Genomic DNA, 20,782 nt, shown 5'->3' with positions numbered 1-20,782 from the left:
ATCGAAAAGTGCGCCATACATTTTTTGTTCGCCTTTTTATGACGAAGAGATTCATGTATAATAGAAGCCCAAATCTGTTAATTTATTTTTCCCAAAAAATCCGACCTTTATATGCCATTATCTTTGAATATATTGGTTTAATCGAAAAGTGCGCCATACATTTTTTGTTCGCCTTTTTATGACGAAGAGATTCATGAATAATAGAAGCCCAAATCTGTTAATTTATTTTTCCCAAAAAATCCGACCTTTATATGCCATTATCTTTGAATATATTGGTTTAATCGAAAAGTGCGCCATACATTTTTTGTTCGCCTTTTTATGACGAAGAGATTCATGTATAATAGAAGCCCAAATCTGTTAATTTATTTTTCCCAAAAAATCCGACCTTTATATGCCATTATCTTTGAATATATTGGTTTAATCAAAAAGTGCGCCATACATTTTTTGTTCGCCTTTTTATGACGAAGAGATTCATGTATAATAGAAGCCCAAATCTGTTAATTTATTTTTCCCAAAAAATCCGACCTTTATATGCCATTATCTTTGAATATATTGGTTTAATCAAAAAGTGCGCCATACATTTTTTGTTCGCCTTTTTATGACGAAGAGATTCATGTATAATAGAAGCCCAAATCTGTTAATTTATTTTTCCCAAAAAATCCGACCTTTATATGCCATTATCTTTGAATATATTGGTTTAATCGAAAAGTGCGCCATACATTTTTTGTTCGCCTTTTTATGACGAAGAGATTCATGTATAATAGAAGCCCAAATCTGTTAATTTATTTTTCCCAAAAATCCGACCTTTATATGCCATTATCTTTGAATATATTGGTTTAATCAAAAAGTGCGCCATACATTTTTTGTTCGCCTTTTTATGACGAAGAGATTCATGTATAATAGAAGCCCAAATCTGTTAATTTATTTTTCCCAAAAAATCCGACCTTTATATGCCATTATCTTTGAATATATTGGTTTAATCAAAAAGTGCGCCATACATTTTTTGTTCGCCTTTTTATGACGAAGAGATTCATGTATAATAGAAGCCCAAATCTGTTAATTTATTTTTCCCAAAAAATCCGACCTTTATATGCCATTATCTTTGAATATATTGGTTTAATCGAAAAGTGCGCCATACATTTTTTGTTCGCCTTTTTATGACGAAGAGATTCATGTATAATAGAAGCCCAAATCTGTTAATTTATTTTTCCCAAAAATCCGACCTTTATATGCCATTATCTTTGAATATATTGGTTTAATCAAAAAGTGCGCCATACATTTTTTGTTCGCCTTTTTATGACGAAGAGATTCATGTATAATAGAAGCCCAAATCTGTTAATTTATTTTTACCAAAAAATCCGACCTTTATATGCCATTATCTTTGAATATATTGGTTTAATCAAAAAGTGCGCCATACATTTTTTGTTCGCCTTTTTATGACGAAGAGATTCATGTATAATAGAAGCCCAAATCTGTTAATTTATTTTTCCCAAAAAATCCGACCTTTATATGCCATTATCTTTGAATATATTGGTTTAATCAAAAAGTGCGCCATACATTTTTTGTTCGCCTTTTTATGACGAAGAGATTCATGTATAATAGAAGCCCAAATCTGTTAATTTATTTTTCCCAAAAAATCCGACCTTTATATGCCATTATCTTTGAATATATTGGTTTAATCAAAAAGTGCGCCATACATTTTTTGTTCGCCTTTTTATGACGAAGAGATTCATGTATAATAGAAGCCCAAATCTGTTAATTTATTTTTCCCAAAAAATCCGACCTTTATATGCCATTATCTTTGAATATATTGGTTTAATCGAAAAGTGCGCCATACATTTTTTGTTCGCCTTTTTATGACGAAGAGATTCATGTATAATAGAAGCCCAAATCTGTTAATTTATTTTTCCCAAAAAATCCGACCTTTATATGCCATTATCTTTGAATATATTGGTTTAATCAAAAAGTGCGCCATACATTTTTTGTTCGCCTTTTTATGACGAAGAGATTCATGTATAATAGAAGCCCAAATCTGTTAATTTATTTTTCCCAAAAAATCCGACCTTTATATGCCATTATCTTTGAATATATTGGTTTAATCAAAAAGTGCGCCATACATTTTTTGTTCGCCTTTTTATGACGAAGAGATTCATGTATAATAGAAGCCCAAATCTGTTAATTTATTTTTCCCAAAAAATCCGACCTTTATATGCCATTATCTTTGAATATATTGGTTTAATCAAAAAGTGCGCCATACATTTTTTGTTCGCCTTTTTATGACGAAGAGATTCATGTATAATAGAAGCCCAAATCTGTTAATTTATTTTTCCCAAAAAATCCGACCTTTATATGCCATTATCTTTGAATATATTGGTTTAATCAAAAAGTGCGCCATACATTTTTTGTTCGCCTTTTTATGACGAAGAGATTCATGTATAATAGAAGCCCAAATCTGTTAATTTATTTTTCCCAAAAAATCCGACCTTTATATGCCATTATCTTTGAATATATTGGTTTAATCAAAAAGTGCGCCATACATTTTTTGTTCGCCTTTTTATGACGAAGAGATTCATGTATAATAGAAGCCCAAATCTGTTAATTTATTTTTCCAAAAAATCCGACCTTTATATGCCATTATCTTTGAATATATTGGTTTAATCAAAAAGTGCGCCATACATTTTTTGTTCGCCTTTTTATGACGAAGAGATTCATGTATAATAGAAGCCCAAATCTGTTAATTTAATTTTTCCAAAAAATCCGACCTTTATATGCCATTATCTTCGAATATATTGCTTGCATCAAAAAGTGCGCCATACATTTTTTGTTCGCCTTTTTATGACGAAGAGATTGATGTATAATAGAAGACCAAATATGTTAATTTATTTTTCCCAAAAAATCCGACCTTTATATGCCATTATCTTTGAATATATTGGTTTAATCGAAAAGTGCGCCATACATTTTTTGTTCGCCTTTTTATGACGAAGAGATTCATGTATAATAGAAGCCCAAATCTGTTAATTTATTTTTCCCAAAAAATCCGACCTTTATATGCCATTATCTTTGAATATATTGGTTTAATCGAAAAGTGCGCCATACATTTTTTGTTCGCCTTTTTATGACGAAGAGATTCATGTATAATAGAAGCCCAAATCTGTTAATTTATTTTTCCCAAAAAATCCGACCTTTATATGCCATTATCTTTGAATATATTGGTTTAATCGAAAAGTGCGCCATACATTTTTTGTTCGCCTTTTTATGACGAAGAGATTCATGTATAATAGAAGCCCAAATCTGTTAATTTATTTTTACCAAAAAATCCGACCTTTATATGCCATTATCTTTGAATATATTGGTTTAATCAAAAAGTGCGCCATACATTTTTTGTTCGCCTTTTTATGACGAAGAGATTCATGTATAATAGAAGCCCAAATCTGTTAATTTATTTTTCCCAAAAAATCCGACCTTTATATGCCATTATCTTTGAATATATTGGTTTAATCGAAAAGTGCGCCATACATTTTTTGTTCGCCTTTTTATGACGAAGAGATTCATGTATAATAGAAGCCCAAATCTGTTAATTTATTTTTCCCAAAAAATCCGACCTTTATATGCCATTATCTTTGAATATATTGGTTTAATCGAAAAGTGCGCCATACATTTTTTGTTCGCCTTTTTATGACGAAGAGATTCATGTATAATAGAAGCCCAAATCTGTTAATTTATTTTTCCCAAAAAATCCGACCTTTATATGCCATTATCTTTGAATATATTGGTTTAATCGAAAAGTGCGCCATACATTTTTTGTTCGCCTTTTTATGACGAAGAGATTCATGTATAATAGAAGCCCAAATCTGTTAATTTATTTTTACCAAAAAATCCGACCTTTATATGCCATTATCTTTGAATATATTGGTTTAATCAAAAAGTGCGCCATACATTTTTTGTTCGCCTTTTTATGACGAAGAGATTCATGTATAATAGAAGCCCAAATCTGTTAATTTATTTTTCCCAAAAAATCCGACCTTTATATGCCATTATCTTTGAATATATTGGTTTAATCAAAAAGTGCGCCATACATTTTTTGTTCGCCTTTTTATGACGAAGAGATTCATGTATAATAGAAGCCCAAATCTGTTAATTTATTTTTCCCAAAAAATCCGACCTTTATATGCCATTATCTTTGAATATATTGGTTTAATCGAAAAGTGCGCCATACATTTTTTGTTCGCCTTTTTATGACGAAGAGATTCATGTATAATAGAAGCCCAAATCTGTTAATTTATTTTTCCCAAAAAATCCGACCTTTATATGCCATTATCTTTGAATATATTGGTTTAATCAAAAAGTGCGCCATACATTTTTTGTTCGCCTTTTTATGACGAAGAGATTCATGTATAATAGAAGCCCAAATCTGTTAATTTATTTTTCCCAAAAAATCCGACCTTTATATGCCATTATCTTTGAATATATTGGTTTAATCAAAAAGTGCGCCATACATTTTTTGTTCGCCTTTTTATGACGAAGAGATTCATGTATAATAGAAGCCCAAATCTGTTAATTTATTTTTCCCAAAAAATCCGACCTTTATATGCCATTATCTTTGAATATATTGGTTTAATCGAAAAGTGCGCCATACATTTTTTGTTCGCCTTTTTATGACGAAGAGATTCATGTATAATAGAAGCCCAAATCTGTTAATTTATTTTTCCCAAAAATCCGACCTTTATATGCCATTATCTTTGAATATATTGGTTTAATCAAAAAGTGCGCCATACATTTTTTGTTCGCCTTTTTATGACGAAGAGATTCATGTATAATAGAAGCCCAAATCTGTTAATTTATTTTTCCCAAAAAATCCGACCTTTATATGCCATTATCTTTGAATATATTGGTTTAATCAAAAAGTGCGCCATACATTTTTTGTTCGCCTTTTTATGACGAAGAGATTCATGTATAATAGAAGCCCAAATCTGTTAATTTATTTTTCCCAAAAAATCCGACCTTTATATGCCATTATCTTTGAATATATTGGTTTAATCGAAAAGTGCGCCATACATTTTTTGTTCGCCTTTTTATGACGAAGAGATTCATGTATAATAGAAGCCCAAATCTGTTAATTTATTTTTCCCAAAAAATCCGACCTTTATATGCCATTATCTTTGAATATATTGGTTTAATCAAAAAGTGCGCCATACATTTTTTGTTCGCCTTTTTATGACGAAGAGATTCATGTATAATAGAAGCCCAAATCTGTTAATTTATTTTTCCCAAAAAATCCGACCTTTATATGCCATTATCTTTGAATATATTGGTTTAATCGAAAAGTGCGCCATACATTTTTTGTTCGCCTTTTTATGACGAAGAGATTCATGTATAATAGAAGCCCAAATCTGTTAATTTATTTTTCCCAAAAATCCGACCTTTATATGCCATTATCTTTGAATATATTGGTTTAATCAAAAAGTGCGCCATACATTTTTTGTTCGCCTTTTTATGACGAAGAGATTCATGTATAATAGAAGCCCAAATCTGTTAATTTATTTTTCCCAAAAAATCCGACCTTTATATGCCATTATCTTTGAATATATTGGTTTAATCAAAAAGTGCGCCATACATTTTTTGTTCGCCTTTTTATGACGAAGAGATTCATGTATAATAGAAGCCCAAATCTGTTAATTTATTTTTCCCAAAAAATCCGACCTTTATATGCCATTATCTTTGAATATATTGGTTTAATCGAAAAGTGCGCCATACATTTTTTGTTCGCCTTTTTATGACGAAGAGATTCATGTATAATAGAAGCCCAAATCTGTTAATTTATTTTTCCCAAAAAATCCGACCTTTATATGCCATTATCTTTGAATATATTGGTTTAATCAAAAAGTGCGCCATACATTTTTTGTTCGCCTTTTTATGACGAAGAGATTCATGTATAATAGAAGCCCAAATCTGTTAATTTATTTTTCCCAAAAAATCCGACCTTTATATGCCATTATCTTTGAATATATTGGTTTAATCGAAAAGTGCGCCATACATTTTTTGTTCGCCTTTTTATGACGAAGAGATTCATGTATAATAGAAGCCCAAATCTGTTAATTTATTTTTCCCAAAAAATCCGACCTTTATATGCCATTATCTTTGAATATATTGGTTTAATCAAAAAGTGCGCCATACATTTTTTGTTCGCCTTTTTATGACGAAGAGATTCATGTATAATAGAAGCCCAAATCTGTTAATTTATTTTTCCCAAAAAATCCGACCTTTATATGCCATTATCTTTGAATATATTGGTTTAATCGAAAAGTGCGCCATACATTTTTTGTTCGCCTTTTTATGACGAAGAGATTCATGTATAATAGAAGCCCAAATCTGTTAATTTATTTTTCCCAAAAAATCCGACCTTTATATGCCATTATCTTTGAATATATTGGTTTAATCAAAAAGTGCGCCATACATTTTTTGTTCGCCTTTTTATGACGAAGAGATTCATGTATAATAGAAGCCCAAATCTGTTAATTTATTTTTCCCAAAAAATCCGACCTTTATATGCCATTATCTTTGAATATATTGGTTTAATCAAAAAGTGCGCCATACATTTTTTGTTCGCCTTTTTATGACGAAGAGATTCATGTATAATAGAAGCCCAAATCTGTTAATTTATTTTTCCCAAAAAATCCGACCTTTATATGCCATTATCTTTGAATATATTGGTTTAATCGAAAAGTGCGCCATACATTTTTTGTTCGCCTTTTTATGACGAAGAGATTCATGTATAATAGAAGCCCAAATCTGTTAATTTATTTTTCCCAAAAAATCCGACCTTTATATGCCATTATCTTTGAATATATTGGTTTAATCGAAAAGTGCGCCATACATTTTTTGTTCGCCTTTTTATGACGAAGAGATTCATGTATAATAGAAGCCCAAATCTGTTAATTTATTTTTCCCAAAAAATCCGACCTTTATATGCCATTATCTTTGAATATATTGGTTTAATCAAAAAGTGCGCCATACATTTTTTGTTCGCCTTTTTATGACGAAGAGATTCATGTATAATAGAAGCCCAAATCTGTTAATTTATTTTTCCCAAAAAATCCGACCTTTATATGCCATTATCTTTGAATATATTGGTTTAATCGAAAAGTGCGCCATACATTTTTTGTTCGCCTTTTTATGACGAAGAGATTCATGTATAATAGAAGCCCAAATCTGTTAATTTATTTTTCCCAAAAAATCCGACCTTTATATGCCATTATCTTTGAATATATTGGTTTAATCAAAAAGTGCGCCATACATTTTTTGTTCGCCTTTTTATGACGAAGAGATTCATGTATAATAGAAGCCCAAATCTGTTAATTTATTTTTCCCAAAAAATCCGACCTTTATATGCCATTATCTTTGAATATATTGGTTTAATCGAAAAGTGCGCCATACATTTTTTGTTCGCCTTTTTATGACGAAGAGATTCATGTATAATAGAAGCCCAAATCTGTTAATTTATTTTTCCCAAAAAATCCGACCTTTATATGCCATTATCTTTGAATATATTGGTTTAATCGAAAAGTGCGCCATACATTTTTTGTTCGCCTTTTTATGACGAAGAGATTCATGTATAATAGAAGCCCAAATCTGTTAATTTATTTTTCCCAAAAAATCCGACCTTTATATGCCATTATCTTTGAATATATTGGTTTAATCAAAAAGTGCGCCATACATTTTTTGTTCGCCTTTTTATGACGAAGAGATTCATGTATAATAGAAGCCCAAATCTGTTAATTTATTTTTCCCAAAAAATCCGACCTTTATATGCCATTATCTTTGAATATATTGGTTTAATCAAAAAGTGCGCCATACATTTTTTGTTCGCCTTTTTATGACGAAGAGATTCATGTATAATAGAAGCCCAAATCTGTTAATTTATTTTTCCCAAAAAATCCGACCTTTATATGCCATTATCTTTGAATATATTGGTTTAATCGAAAAGTGCGCCATACATTTTTTGTTCGCCTTTTTATGACGAAGAGATTCATGTATAATAGAAGCCCAAATCTGTTAATTTATTTTTCCCAAAAAATCCGACCTTTATATGCCATTATCTTTGAATATATTGGTTTAATCAAAAAGTGCGCCATACATTTTTTGTTCGCCTTTTTATGACGAAGAGATTCATGTATAATAGAAGCCCAAATCTGTTAATTTATTTTTCCCAAAAAATCCGACCTTTATATGCCATTATCTTTGAATATATTGGTTTAATCAAAAAGTGCGCCATACATTTTTTGTTCGCCTTTTTATGACGAAGAGATTCATGTATAATAGAAGCCCAAATCTGTTAATTTATTTTTCCCAAAAAATCCGACCTTTATATGCCATTATCTTTGAATATATTGGTTTAATCAAAAAGTGCGCCATACATTTTTTGTTCGCCTTTTTATGACGAAGAGATTCATGTATAATAGAAGCCCAAATCTGTTAATTTATTTTTCCAAAAAATCCGACCTTTATATGCCATTATCTTTGAATATATTGGTTTAATCGAAAAGTGCGCCATACATTTTTTGTTCGCCTTTTTATGACGAAGAGATTCATGTATAATAGAAGCCCAAATCTGTTAATTTATTTTTCCCAAAAAATCCGACCTTTATATGCCATTATCTTTGAATATATTGGTTTAATCGAAAAGTGCGCCATACATTTTTTGTTCGCCTTTTTATGACGAAGAGATTCATGTATAATAGAAGCCCAAATCTGTTAATTTATTTTTCCCAAAAAATCCGACCTTTATATGCCATTATCTTTGAATATATTGGTTTAATCGAAAAGTGCGCCATACATTTTTTGTTCGCCTTTTTATGACGAAGAGATTCATGTATAATAGAAGCCCAAATCTGTTAATTTATTTTTCCATAAAATCCGACCTTTATATGCCATTATCTTTGAATATATTGGTTTAATCAAAAAGTGCGCCATACATTTTTTGTTCGCCTTTTTATGACGAAGAGATTCATGTATAATAGAAGCCCAAATCTGTTAATTTATTTTTCCCAAAAAATCCGACCTTTATATGCCATTATCTTTGAATATATTGGTTTAATCGAAAAGTGCGCCATACATTTTTTGTTCGCCTTTTTATGACGAAGAGATTCATGTATAATAGAAGCCCAAATCTGTTAATTTATTTTTCCCAAAAAATCCGACCTTTATATGCCATTATCTTTGAATATATTGGTTTAATCAAAAAGTGCGCCATACATTTTTTGTTCGCCTTTTTATGACGAAGAGATTCATGTATAATAGAAGCCCAAATCTGTTAATTTATTTTTCCCAAAAAATCCGACCTTTATATGCCATTATCTTTGAATATATTGGTTTAATCAAAAAGTGCGCCATACATTTTTTGTTCGCCTTTTTATGACGAAGAGATTCATGTATAATAGAAGCCCAAATCTGTTAATTTATTTTTCCCAAAAAATCCGACCTTTATATGCCATTATCTTTGAATATATTGGTTTAATCGAAAAGTGCGCCATACATTTTTTGTTCGCCTTTTTATGACGAAGAGATTCATGTATAATAGAAGCCCAAATCTGTTAATTTATTTTTCCCAAAAAATCCGACCTTTATATGCCATTATCTTTGAATATATTGGTTTAATCGAAAAGTGCGCCATACATTTTTTGTTCGCCTTTTTATGACGAAGAGATTCATGTATAATAGAAGCCCAAATCTGTTAATTTATTTTTCCCAAAAAATCCGACCTTTATATGCCATTATCTTTGAATATATTGGTTTAATCAAAAAGTGCGCCATACATTTTTTGTTCGCCTTTTTATGACGAAGAGATTCATGTATAATAGAAGCCCAAATCTGTTAATTTATTTTTCCCAAAAAATCCGACCTTTATATGCCATTATCTTTGAATATATTGGTTTAATCAAAAAGTGCGCCATACATTTTTTGTTCGCCTTTTTATGACGAAGAGATTCATGTATAATAGAAGCCCAAATCTGTTAATTTATTTTTCCCAAAAAATCCGACCTTTATATGCCATTATCTTTGAATATATTGGTTTAATCGAAAAGTGCGCCATACATTTTTTGTTCGCCTTTTTATGACGAAGAGATTCATGTATAATAGAAGCCCAAATCTGTTAATTTATTTTTCCCAAAAAATCCGACCTTTATATGCCATTATCTTTGAATATATTGGTTTAATCAAAAAGTGCGCCATACATTTTTTGTTCGCCTTTTTATGACGAAGAGATTCATGTATAATAGAAGCCCAAATCTGTTAATTTATTTTTCCCAAAAAATCCGACCTTTATATGCCATTATCTTTGAATATATTGGTTTAATCGAAAAGTGCGCCATACATTTTTTGTTCGCCTTTTTATGACGAAGAGATTCATGTATAATAGAAGCCCAAATCTGTTAATTTATTTTTCCCAAAAAATCCGACCTTTATATGCCATTATCTTTGAATATATTGGTTTAATCGAAAAGTGCGCCATACATTTTTTGTTCGCCTTTTTATGACGAAGAGATTCATGTATAATAGAAGCCCAAATCTGTTAATTTATTTTTCCCAAAAAATCCGACCTTTATATGCCATTATCTTTGAATATATTGGTTTAATCGAAAAGTGCGCCATACATTTTTTGTTCGCCTTTTTATGACGAAGAGATTCATGTATAATAGAAGCCCAAATCTGTTAATTTATTTTTCCCAAAAAATCCGACCTTTATATGCCATTATCTTTGAATATATTGGTTTAATCAAAAAGTGCGCCATACATTTTTTGTTCGCCTTTTTATGACGAAGAGATTCATGTATAATAGAAGCCCAAATCTGTTAATTTATTTTTCCCAAAAAATCCGACCTTTATATGCCATTATCTTTGAATATATTGGTTTAATCGAAAAGTGCGCCATACATTTTTTGTTCGCCTTTTTATGACGAAGAGATTCATGTATAATAGAAGCCCAAATCTGTTAATTTATTTTTCCCAAAAAATCCGACCTTTATATGCCATTATCTTTGAATATATTGGTTTAATCAAAAAGTGCGCCATACATTTTTTGTTCGCCTTTTTATGACGAAGAGATTCATGTATAATAGAAGCCCAAATCTGTTAATTTATTTTTCCCAAAAAATCCGACCTTTATATGCCATTATCTTTGAATATATTGGTTTAATCAAAAAGTGCGCCATACATTTTTTGTTCGCCTTTTTATGACGAAGAGATTCATGTATAATAGAAGCCCAAATCTGTTAATTTATTTTTCCCAAAAAATCCGACCTTTATATGCCATTATCTTTGAATATATTGGTTTAATCGAAAAGTGCGCCATACATTTTTTGTTCGCCTTTTTATGACGAAGAGATTCATGTATAATAGAAGCCCAAATCTGTTAATTTATTTTTCCCAAAAAATCCGACCTTTATATGCCATTATCTTTGAATATATTGGTTTAATCAAAAAGTGCGCCATACATTTTTTGTTCGCCTTTTTATGACGAAGAGATTCATGTATAATAGAAGCCCAAATCTGTTAATTTATTTTTCCCAAAAAATCCGACCTTTATATGCCATTATCTTTGAATATATTGGTTTAATCGAAAAGTGCGCCATACATTTTTTGTTCGCCTTTTTATGACGAAGAGATTCATGTATAATAGAAGCCCAAATCTGTTAATTTATTTTTCCCAAAAAATCCGACCTTTATATGCCATTATCTTTGAATATATTGGTTTAATCGAAAAGTGCGCCATACATTTTTTGTTCGCCTTTTTATGACGAAGAGATTCATGTATAATAGAAGCCCAAATCTGTTAATTTATTTTTCCCAAAAAATCCGACCTTTATATGCCATTATCTTTGAATATATTGGTTTAATCAAAAAGTGCGCCATACATTTTTTGTTCGCCTTTTTATGACGAAGAGATTCATGTATAATAGAAGCCCAAATCTGTTAATTTATTTTTCCCAAAAAATCCGACCTTTATATGCCATTATCTTTGAATATATTGGTTTAATCGAAAAGTGCGCCATACATTTTTTGTTCGCCTTTTTATGACGAAGAGATTCATGTATAATAGAAGCCCAAATCTGTTAATTTATTTTTCCCAAAAAATCCGACCTTTATATGCCATTATCTTTGAATATATTGGTTTAATCGAAAAGTGCGCCATACATTTTTTGTTCGCCTTTTTATGACGAAGAGATTCATGTATAATAGAAGCCCAAATCTGTTAATTTATTTTTCCCAAAAAATCCGACCTTTATATGCCATTATCTTTGAATATATTGGTTTAATCAAAAAGTGCGCCATACATTTTTTGTTCGCCTTTTTATGACGAAGAGATTCATGTATAATAGAAGCCCAAATCTGTTAATTTATTTTTCCCAAAAAATCCGACCTTTATATGCCATTATCTTTGAATATATTGGTTTAATCGAAAAGTGCGCCATACATTTTTTGTTCGCCTTTTTATGACGAAGAGATTCATGTATAATAGAAGCCCAAATCTGTTAATTTATTTTTCCCAAAAAATCCGACCTTTATATGCCATTATCTTTGAATATATTGGTTTAATCAAAAAGTGCGCCATACATTTTTTGTTCGCCTTTTTATGACGAAGAGATTCATGTATAATAGAAGCCCAAATCTGTTAATTTATTTTTCCCAAAAAATCCGACCTTTATATGCCATTATCTTTGAATATATTGGTTTAATCGAAAAGTGCGCCATACATTTTTTGTTCGCCTTTTTATGACGAAGAGATTCATGTATAATAGAAGCCCAAATCTGTTAATTTATTTTTCCCAAAAAATCCGACCTTTATATGCCATTATCTTTGAATATATTGGTTTAATCAAAAAGTGCGCCATACATTTTTTGTTCGCCTTTTTATGACGAAGAGATTCATGTATAATAGAAGCCCAAATCTGTTAATTTATTTTTCCCAAAAAATCCGACCTTTATATGCCATTATCTTTGAATATATTGGTTTAATCGAAAAGTGCGCCATACATTTTTTGTTCGCCTTTTTATGACGAAGAGATTCATGTATAATAGAAGCCCAAATCTGTTAATTTATTTTTCCCAAAAAATCCGACCTTTATATGCCATTATCTTTGAATATATTGGTTTAATCAAAAAGTGCGCCATACATTTTTTGTTCGCCTTTTTATGACGAAGAGATTCATGTATAATAGAAGCCCAAATCTGTTAATTTATTTTTCCCAAAAAATCCGACCTTTATATGCCATTATCTTTGAATATATTGGTTTAATCGAAAAGTGCGCCATACATTTTTTGTTCGCCTTTTTATGACGAAGAGATTCATGTATAATAGAAGCCCAAATCTGTTAATTTATTTTTCCCAAAAAATCCGACCTTTATATGCCATTATCTTTGAATATATTGGTTTAATCAAAAAGTGCGCCATACATTTTTTGTTCGCCTTTTTATGACGAAGAGATTCATGTATAATAGAAGCCCAAATCTGTTAATTTATTTTTCCCAAAAAATCCGACCTTTATATGCCATTATCTTTGAATATATTGGTTTAATCAAAAAGTGCGCCATACATTTTTTGTTCGCCTTTTTATGACGAAGAGATTCATGTATAATAGAAGCCCAAATCTGTTAATTTATTTTTCCCAAAAAATCCGACCTTTATATGCCATTATCTTTGAATATATTGGTTTAATCGAAAAGTGCGCCATACATTTTTTGTTCGCCTTTTTATGACGAAGAGATTCATGTATAATAGAAGCCCAAATCTGTTAATTTATTTTTCCCAAAAAATCCGACCTTTATATGCCATTATCTTTGAATATATTGGTTTAATCAAAAAGTGCGCCATACATTTTTTGTTCGCCTTTTTATGACGAAGAGATTCATGTATAATAGAAGCCCAAATCTGTTAATTTATTTTTCCCAAAAAATCCGACCTTTATATGCCATTATCTTTGAATATATTGGTTTAATCAAAAAGTGCGCCATACATTTTTTGTTCGCCTTTTTATGACGAAGAGATTCATGTATAATAGAAGCCCAAATCTGTTAATTTATTTTTCCCAAAAAATCCGACCTTTATATGCCATTATCTTTGAATATATTGGTTTAATCGAAAAGTGCGCCATACATTTTTTGTTCGCCTTTTTATGACGAAGAGATTCATGTATAATAGAAGCCCAAATCTGTTAATTTATTTTTCCCAAAAAATCCGACCTTTATATGCCATTATCTTTGAATATATTGGTTTAATCGAAAAGTGCGCCATACATTTTTTGTTCGCCTTTTTATGACGAAGAGATTCATGTATAATAGAAGCCCAAATCTGTTAATTTATTTTTCCCAAAAAATCCGACCTTTATATGCCATTATCTTTGAATATATTGGTTTAATCAAAAAGTGCGCCATACATTTTTTGTTCGCCTTTTTATGACGAAGAGATTCATGTATAATAGAAGCCCAAATCTGTTAATTTATTTTTCCCAAAAAATCCGACCTTTATATGCCATTATCTTTGAATATATTGGTTTAATCGAAAAGTGCGCCATACATTTTTTGTTCGCCTTTTTATGACGAAGAGATTCATGTATAATAGAAGCCCAAATCTGTTAATTTATTTTTCCCGAAAAATCCGACCTTTATATGCCATTATCTTTGAATATATTGCATGCATCAAAAAGTGCGCCATACATTTTTTGTTCGCCTTTTTATGACGAAGAGATTCATGTATAATAGAAGCCCAAATCTGTTAATTTATTTTTCCCAAAAAATCCGACCTTTATATGCCATTATCTTTGAATATATTGGTTTAATCGAAAAGTGCGCCATACATTTTTTGTTCGCCTTTTTATGACGAAGAGATTCATGTATAATAGAAGCCCAAATCTGTTAATTTATTTTTCCCAAAAAATCCGACCTTTATATGCTATTATCTTTGAATATATTGGTTTAATCGAAAACTGCGCCATACATTTTTTGTTCGCCTTTTTATGACGAAGAGATTCATGTATAATAGAATCCCAAATCTGTTAATTTATTTTTCCCAAAAAATTCGACCTTTATATGCCATTATCATTGAATATATTGGTTTAATCAAAAAGTGCGCCATACATTTGTTGTTCGCCTTTTTATGACGAAGAGATTCATGTATAATAGAAGCCCAAATCTGTTAATTTATTTTTCCCAAAAAATCCGACCTTTATATGCCATTATCTTTGAATATATTGGTTTAATCGAAAAGTGCGCCATACATTTTTTGTTCGCCTTTTTATGACGAAGAGATTCATGAATAATAGAAGCCCAAATCTGTTAATTTATTTTTCCCAAAAAATCCGACCTTTATATGCCATTATCTTTGAATATATTGGTATAATCGAAAAGTGCGTTATACTTTTTTTGTTCGCCTTTTTATGACGAAGAGATTCATGTATAATAGAAGCCCAAATCTGTTAATTTATTTTTCCCAAAAAATCCGACCTTTATATGCCATTATCTTTGAATATATTGGTTTAATCGAAAAGTGCGCCATACATTTTTTGTTCGCCTTTTTATGACGAAGAGATTCATGTATAATAGAAGCCCAAATCTGTTAATTTATTTTTCCCAAAAAATCCGACCTTTATATGCCATTATCTTTGAATATATTGGTTTAATCAAAAAGTGCGCCATACATTTTTTGTTCGCCTTTTTATGACGAAGAGATTCATGTATAATAGAAGCCCAAATCTGTTAATTTATTTTTGCCAAAAAATCCGACATTTATATGCCATTATCTTTGAATATATTGGTTTAATCGAAAAGTGCGCCATACATTTTTTGTTCGCCTTTTTATGACGAAGAGATTCATGTATAATAGAAGCCCAAATCTGTTAATTTATTTTTCCCGAAAAATCCGACCTTTATATGCTATTATCTTTGAATATATTGCATGCATCAAAAAGTGCGCCATACATTTTTTGTTCGCCATTTTATGACGAAGAGATTCATGTATAATAGAATCCCAAATCTGTTAATTTATTTTTCCCAAAAAATTTGACCTTTATATGCCATTATCATTGAATATATTGGTTTAATCGAAAACTGCGCCATACATTTTTTGTTCGCCTTTTTATGACGAAGAGATTCATGTATAATAGAATCCCAAATCTGTTAATTTATTTTTCCCAAAAAATTTGACCTTTATATGCTATTATCTTTGAATATATTGGTTTAATCGAAAACTGCGCCATACATTTTTTGTTCGCCTTTTTATGACGAAGAGATTCATGTATAATAGAATCCCAAATCTGTTAATTTATTTTTCCCAAAAAATTTGACCTTTATATGCCATTATCATTGAATATATTGGTTTAATCAAAAAGTGCGCCATACATTTTTTGTTCGCCTTTTTATGACGAAGAGATTCATGTATAATAGAAGCCCAAATCTGTTAATTTAGTTTTCCCAAAAAATCCGACCTTTATTTTGAGGTACTTAGTTAGTGGAAAATAACAAATTTTTTTAAAGAAATAACTAAAATAAAAATAAACTTTTATTGATTTACGAGTTTATTTATTTATTCTTTTGTTTTGCAACGTTTTTGTAGAATATCTGAATTGTATTACAAAAAGGAAAGTATATATTGTATTCTGTAACAGGGAAACAGCTGCATTTAAAATTTGTATTATTAAAAATCGTCCGCTTACAAAGATGAGGTAATTAAAATTACAAAAATTAGTATTAATGTACTTTTTTAAAAGATATTTGATTTAATAATTTTTAACGTATTTAAGTACGTAGATCTTTTATACTCTAAAAAAGCAATTATAGCGTTCTACTTCGTGATCCTCAGACCTAAATGGTGTAAACAAACTGCTTCAAACTAGTCTTTTATGTTTGTATCTTAAATTTTTCATTTTTTATAAACTGTAACATTTTCCTTTTATTTCAGCTATATTGTATTATTTTTTATGATTTGCTGAAAATGAATTATATATTTTGTAATTAAAATTTTTATTAGTGTTCATTGGAATGTCCTGTATATCTTTTGAGATATAATATTAATTTGAAATATAGTAATTACCTTTAAATTATCAATCTGCTGATCCCAATTTTTTTGTCCAATAAGTTCTACTGATTTGAGAATTATTTCTATCAATCTGCTAAGATTTTTCTTAAATACGACTAATACATCAGAAGCACAAACGACTTGCTCAGATTCATGCCAACAATCATAGTCTGTTGCTAAGGCAATAGCACCGTACAAAATACCTGCTTCTTTTGCTAAATAAACCTAAGATCAAAAATTATATTCCTTTAAAAAAATCGAATATTTTCTTTTTTTTGAATTTACAGAAAATTAAGTCGAAAGGTTAAGTGAATTGATTAAATAAATCTACAGTTTCTTATTGGAGTTCGAGTACATTGTTAAATATTGGAAGAAAATTTTATTTTAATTTTTTTTCCCGTACCTATTAATACAAAATGGTTATTTTAACTACATCTTTTTTTAATTTATTAATCAAAAGGTCTAGATACGGTTGTATCTTTTTTGTTTAGTCTTTTTTTAGAAATTTTATTTTATTTTCTTTCCTTTACCTCTGGACATATACTCATATTTATCAGATGTCCACCCCATGAACGAAAAACATTACTTTCAGCCTTAGATGAGTACCTAGGACCTTCTATTGTCACTACAGTTCCTCCTTTTCTTATCATTATTCCCAAATCTTTAGCTGCACTTTCAAAAATGTTTGCTACATCTGGATCAAATGATGGTTCCATTGGAATGTGACATATTCCTTGATACTTTCGTGATGTACCGTCATAAAGTGTTCCTTTTCTGTGAATAGTTCTATCAATAAAACTATCCGGAATCACTAAATTTCCTCTGTCAATAGATTCAATAAGGGAACCACAGGCCGTTGTTGCAATAATGTGAGTGCATCCCACAGAACGCAGAGCTTCAATATTTGCACGATAATTGACTCCTGTTGGATTTATTATTTGACCTACTCCATGTCTAAAACATTTGCGTGTAATGTGTAATTGTATATCGATATTATGAAAGTGTTGTATTTCTTATCAAATTTTTTGATTAGTATAAAAATCAAAAATTTCTTTTGTTTATCACTATATTAATATGCTTGAATATATAATTGGGATTACCTTGAGAGCAGTATACAATCAACTCCAGCTATTGTACCTTGGAAGAGATTACTAGATGGCAATCCAAAATCTGTTTCAACACTCTCACGCTTAATAATATGACAAGATTTTAATAATTGGTGGCTAGGATCATCTAATCCTGATCCTCCAATTATGCCCACCTGGAATATATAAAAGGGTTATGCATTTTATTTAAAACATGGAGAGAATAGTTTCAGTCAATTTGACTATGACCTGTTTAGTAACCGATTTTGCGTGTGATTTTTTTAAAAGAATTTTGCTAAAAACATTATTTAAAAGCAAATAACCTCAAAAATCAAAGGTCATAAGTTAAAAACATTTATTAGCTTGTTAAAGCGAATTCTTGTTATATTAAATTTAGTTATTTTATGATTCGAGTGTATAAATGGAATATAAAGTCTACTTTATGTGAATATTTTTACTTCTTCTTTTTCTTGTAACCATTAATTACCACCCAGTGTGCAAAGTTACAGAACAGTTCTGTAGCTGTTCTATAACAAAAAAAGCGAACAAGTGCGAGTTACAATCGCATTAAAACCGAGGGTTCCGTAGCGTTAAACCTAAAATTTGAGGGGGTTAAAGTGTAAAGGCCTATGGAAAAATTCCAATTTTGCTTAATTTTTCCTGTAATGTGAGCATGAAAACACATAGATAGACATAAACACATAGATCGAAAATTATCAGTTTGTCCTTGAAAACGCTATGATAATCAACTCCAATTTCCTGTAATCTACACGCAAAAATACGCATATGTGACGCTCCACGAGAGAAGGGACCTAAGGCTGCAGTCCCATGGCAGCGTTTTGCGTTGCGTTTTGTCACTAGACCCTGAGTGTAAACATAGCAAACATATATCTGCATCTCTTTTACACTCATGGTCTAGTGACAAAACGCAACGCAAAACGCTGCCATGGGACTGCAGCCTAACGTGCTTTTGACTTAAGGTTCATTCACTGTGTCATTGCACGGTAAAAGCGAACTTTAAGTCAAAAGCACGTTAGGTCCCTTCTCTCGTGGAGCGTCACATATATGTATACCAAATATGAACTGTCTTGGTCAAATATTGTGTGCGCTAGGGCGATTAAACCATTATATATATTAATATCTCAAAACTGACCAAAGGATTTTAAAAAATACCCAAAAAAAAAAGTTTTATCGTCTTCTTTCCAAAATTTTTTTTTTAATAGAAAAAATTTTTAAATAGAAAAATTTAAGGTTATGTATATTAAAATCGTATTCCTTACGTCAAGACAAATTGATTGGTATATATAAAGTATAGTTTCAATTTAAATTTAAAGAATTAATGAAAGTTATAAAATTAAAAATTCACCTTTTAGCAATAAAATTTTGTTATTTTTTAAATTGAAGTTTATATATGAAATAATTGTATTCCTTGCATGAAAACGAATCGATTGGTATATATAAAGTATACATTTGAGGTAAATTTAATAAATTAATGAAAGTTAAAAAAAAAATACCATTTTAGCTGAAAAATTTTGTATTTATTTAAAATCAATTTTAAATATAAAATAATTGTGTTCCTTGCATTGAAGCAAACCGATATAATTGTAAATAATTATAAATTATATATTATTTTTCATTAATTTTTAGAAATTTCAGCTAGAATGTGAATTTTTGATTTTTTAACTTCCATTAATTTTTTAAATTTAACTCAAATGTATACTCAAATGTTTATATTATTATATTATTAATGTACGTTTATTTTAATGTTAATGCTTTCTCCACGAGGATGCAAATTTTTTTGTTGATCGTAAAGAGGAAGCAAAATTTTCATGTAATGAACATCTGAATTTACATCTTGTTTGCAACACTGTTCTAGAACAAATGTTACATCTTCCTTATAGAACAGAGGCAGAACAACTGTTGCAGAGCAGGTCTAGAACACAGTTCCAAAACTGTTCTATTGCAAAATTGTAACACTTGTTCTAGAACAAGTTACACTTTTTTCTAGAACAGTTACATAACGTGCACACTGGGCAATTGTATGTTGTTATACATTGTGAGAGGTACCTTTATTTTGTACAATTTTTATTATTTATTTATTCTTACCTTAATTTTGTATTTAACGCTCATTGTAATTATTGAGAAACACTATAATTGTATATACTGATTCTGGTATAGTCTGTGTTTCAACAGGTCGTAGAGACATGTGGGGAGCAACTGGAATTCTGTTATCTCTGTTCTGTTATTCACACATATATGTACATATGTGTATAAAACCGTATCATATACATAAAAATTTTAATTTATTCTTTCTCCTTCTTCTCTCATGAGAGCTTCCAGCACTTCAATAAGTTGTTAAAATATTACATAATAAAAGTTACAATTTATAAATTTTTGTATTATATACCTACTATTTATTTTAAAATGAATTCTATTGTATAAAAACCTTGGATATTATTTTATTATTAAATATACATGTATGATATTTTTTAATGATAAAACATAGAATTCATATTAATTTCCCTATTATTTTAAATGTATATGCACTTATTTTTTTACGTGAAAGACTTCTTCATTATTTAGATTTACAGAGTAAATTTATTAACTCTCTAAATTTAAATTTGTGAAA

General features: G+C 29.8%; 1 protein-coding gene across 1 annotated transcript; it reads right to left on the bottom strand.

The window, feature by feature from the left end:
- Nucleotides 1–16,539: 16,539 nt before the first annotated feature.
- Nucleotides 16,540–20,422, bottom strand: LOC127290703 (S-methyl-5'-thioadenosine phosphorylase-like). The gene is made up of 5 exons (XM_051319457.1): nucleotides 20,260–20,422; nucleotides 18,169–18,329; nucleotides 17,599–18,022; nucleotides 17,084–17,293; nucleotides 16,540–16,978 (listed from the first exon to the last, which is right to left on the bottom strand). The coding sequence occupies exons 1-5, from the start codon at nucleotides 20,281–20,283 to the stop codon at nucleotides 16,952–16,954; spliced, it is 846 nt and encodes a 281-aa protein (XP_051175414.1). The 5' UTR covers nucleotides 20,284–20,422; the 3' UTR covers nucleotides 16,540–16,951.
- Between the last annotated feature and the right edge of the window lie 360 nt (nucleotides 20,423–20,782).

This window comes from Leptopilina boulardi, unplaced genomic scaffold, assembly GCF_019393585.1.
Source record: "Leptopilina boulardi isolate dan_hultmark-lab unplaced genomic scaffold, ZJU_Lbou_2.1 LbouV2_80, whole genome shotgun sequence".
NCBI lineage: Eukaryota > Metazoa > Arthropoda > Insecta > Hymenoptera > Figitidae > Leptopilina > Leptopilina boulardi.
Note: the sequence above shows the minus strand (reverse complement) of the source record. Positions and strands in the feature narration are given on the sequence as shown.

Bases quoted from the DNA above. Each gene is read 5' to 3' on its own strand.
- LOC127290703 (XM_051319457.1), bottom strand. From the start codon at position 20,283: ATGAGCGTTAAATACAAAATTAAG. The intron at 18,023-18,168 runs GTAATCCCAATT...CAAATGTTTTAG, and splicing joins GATTGTATACTGCTCTCAAG to ACATGGAGTAGGTCAAATAA. The intron at 16,979-17,083 runs GTAATTACTATA...ATTCATTTTCAG, and splicing joins AGCAGATTGATAATTTAAAG to CAAATCATAAAAAATAATAC.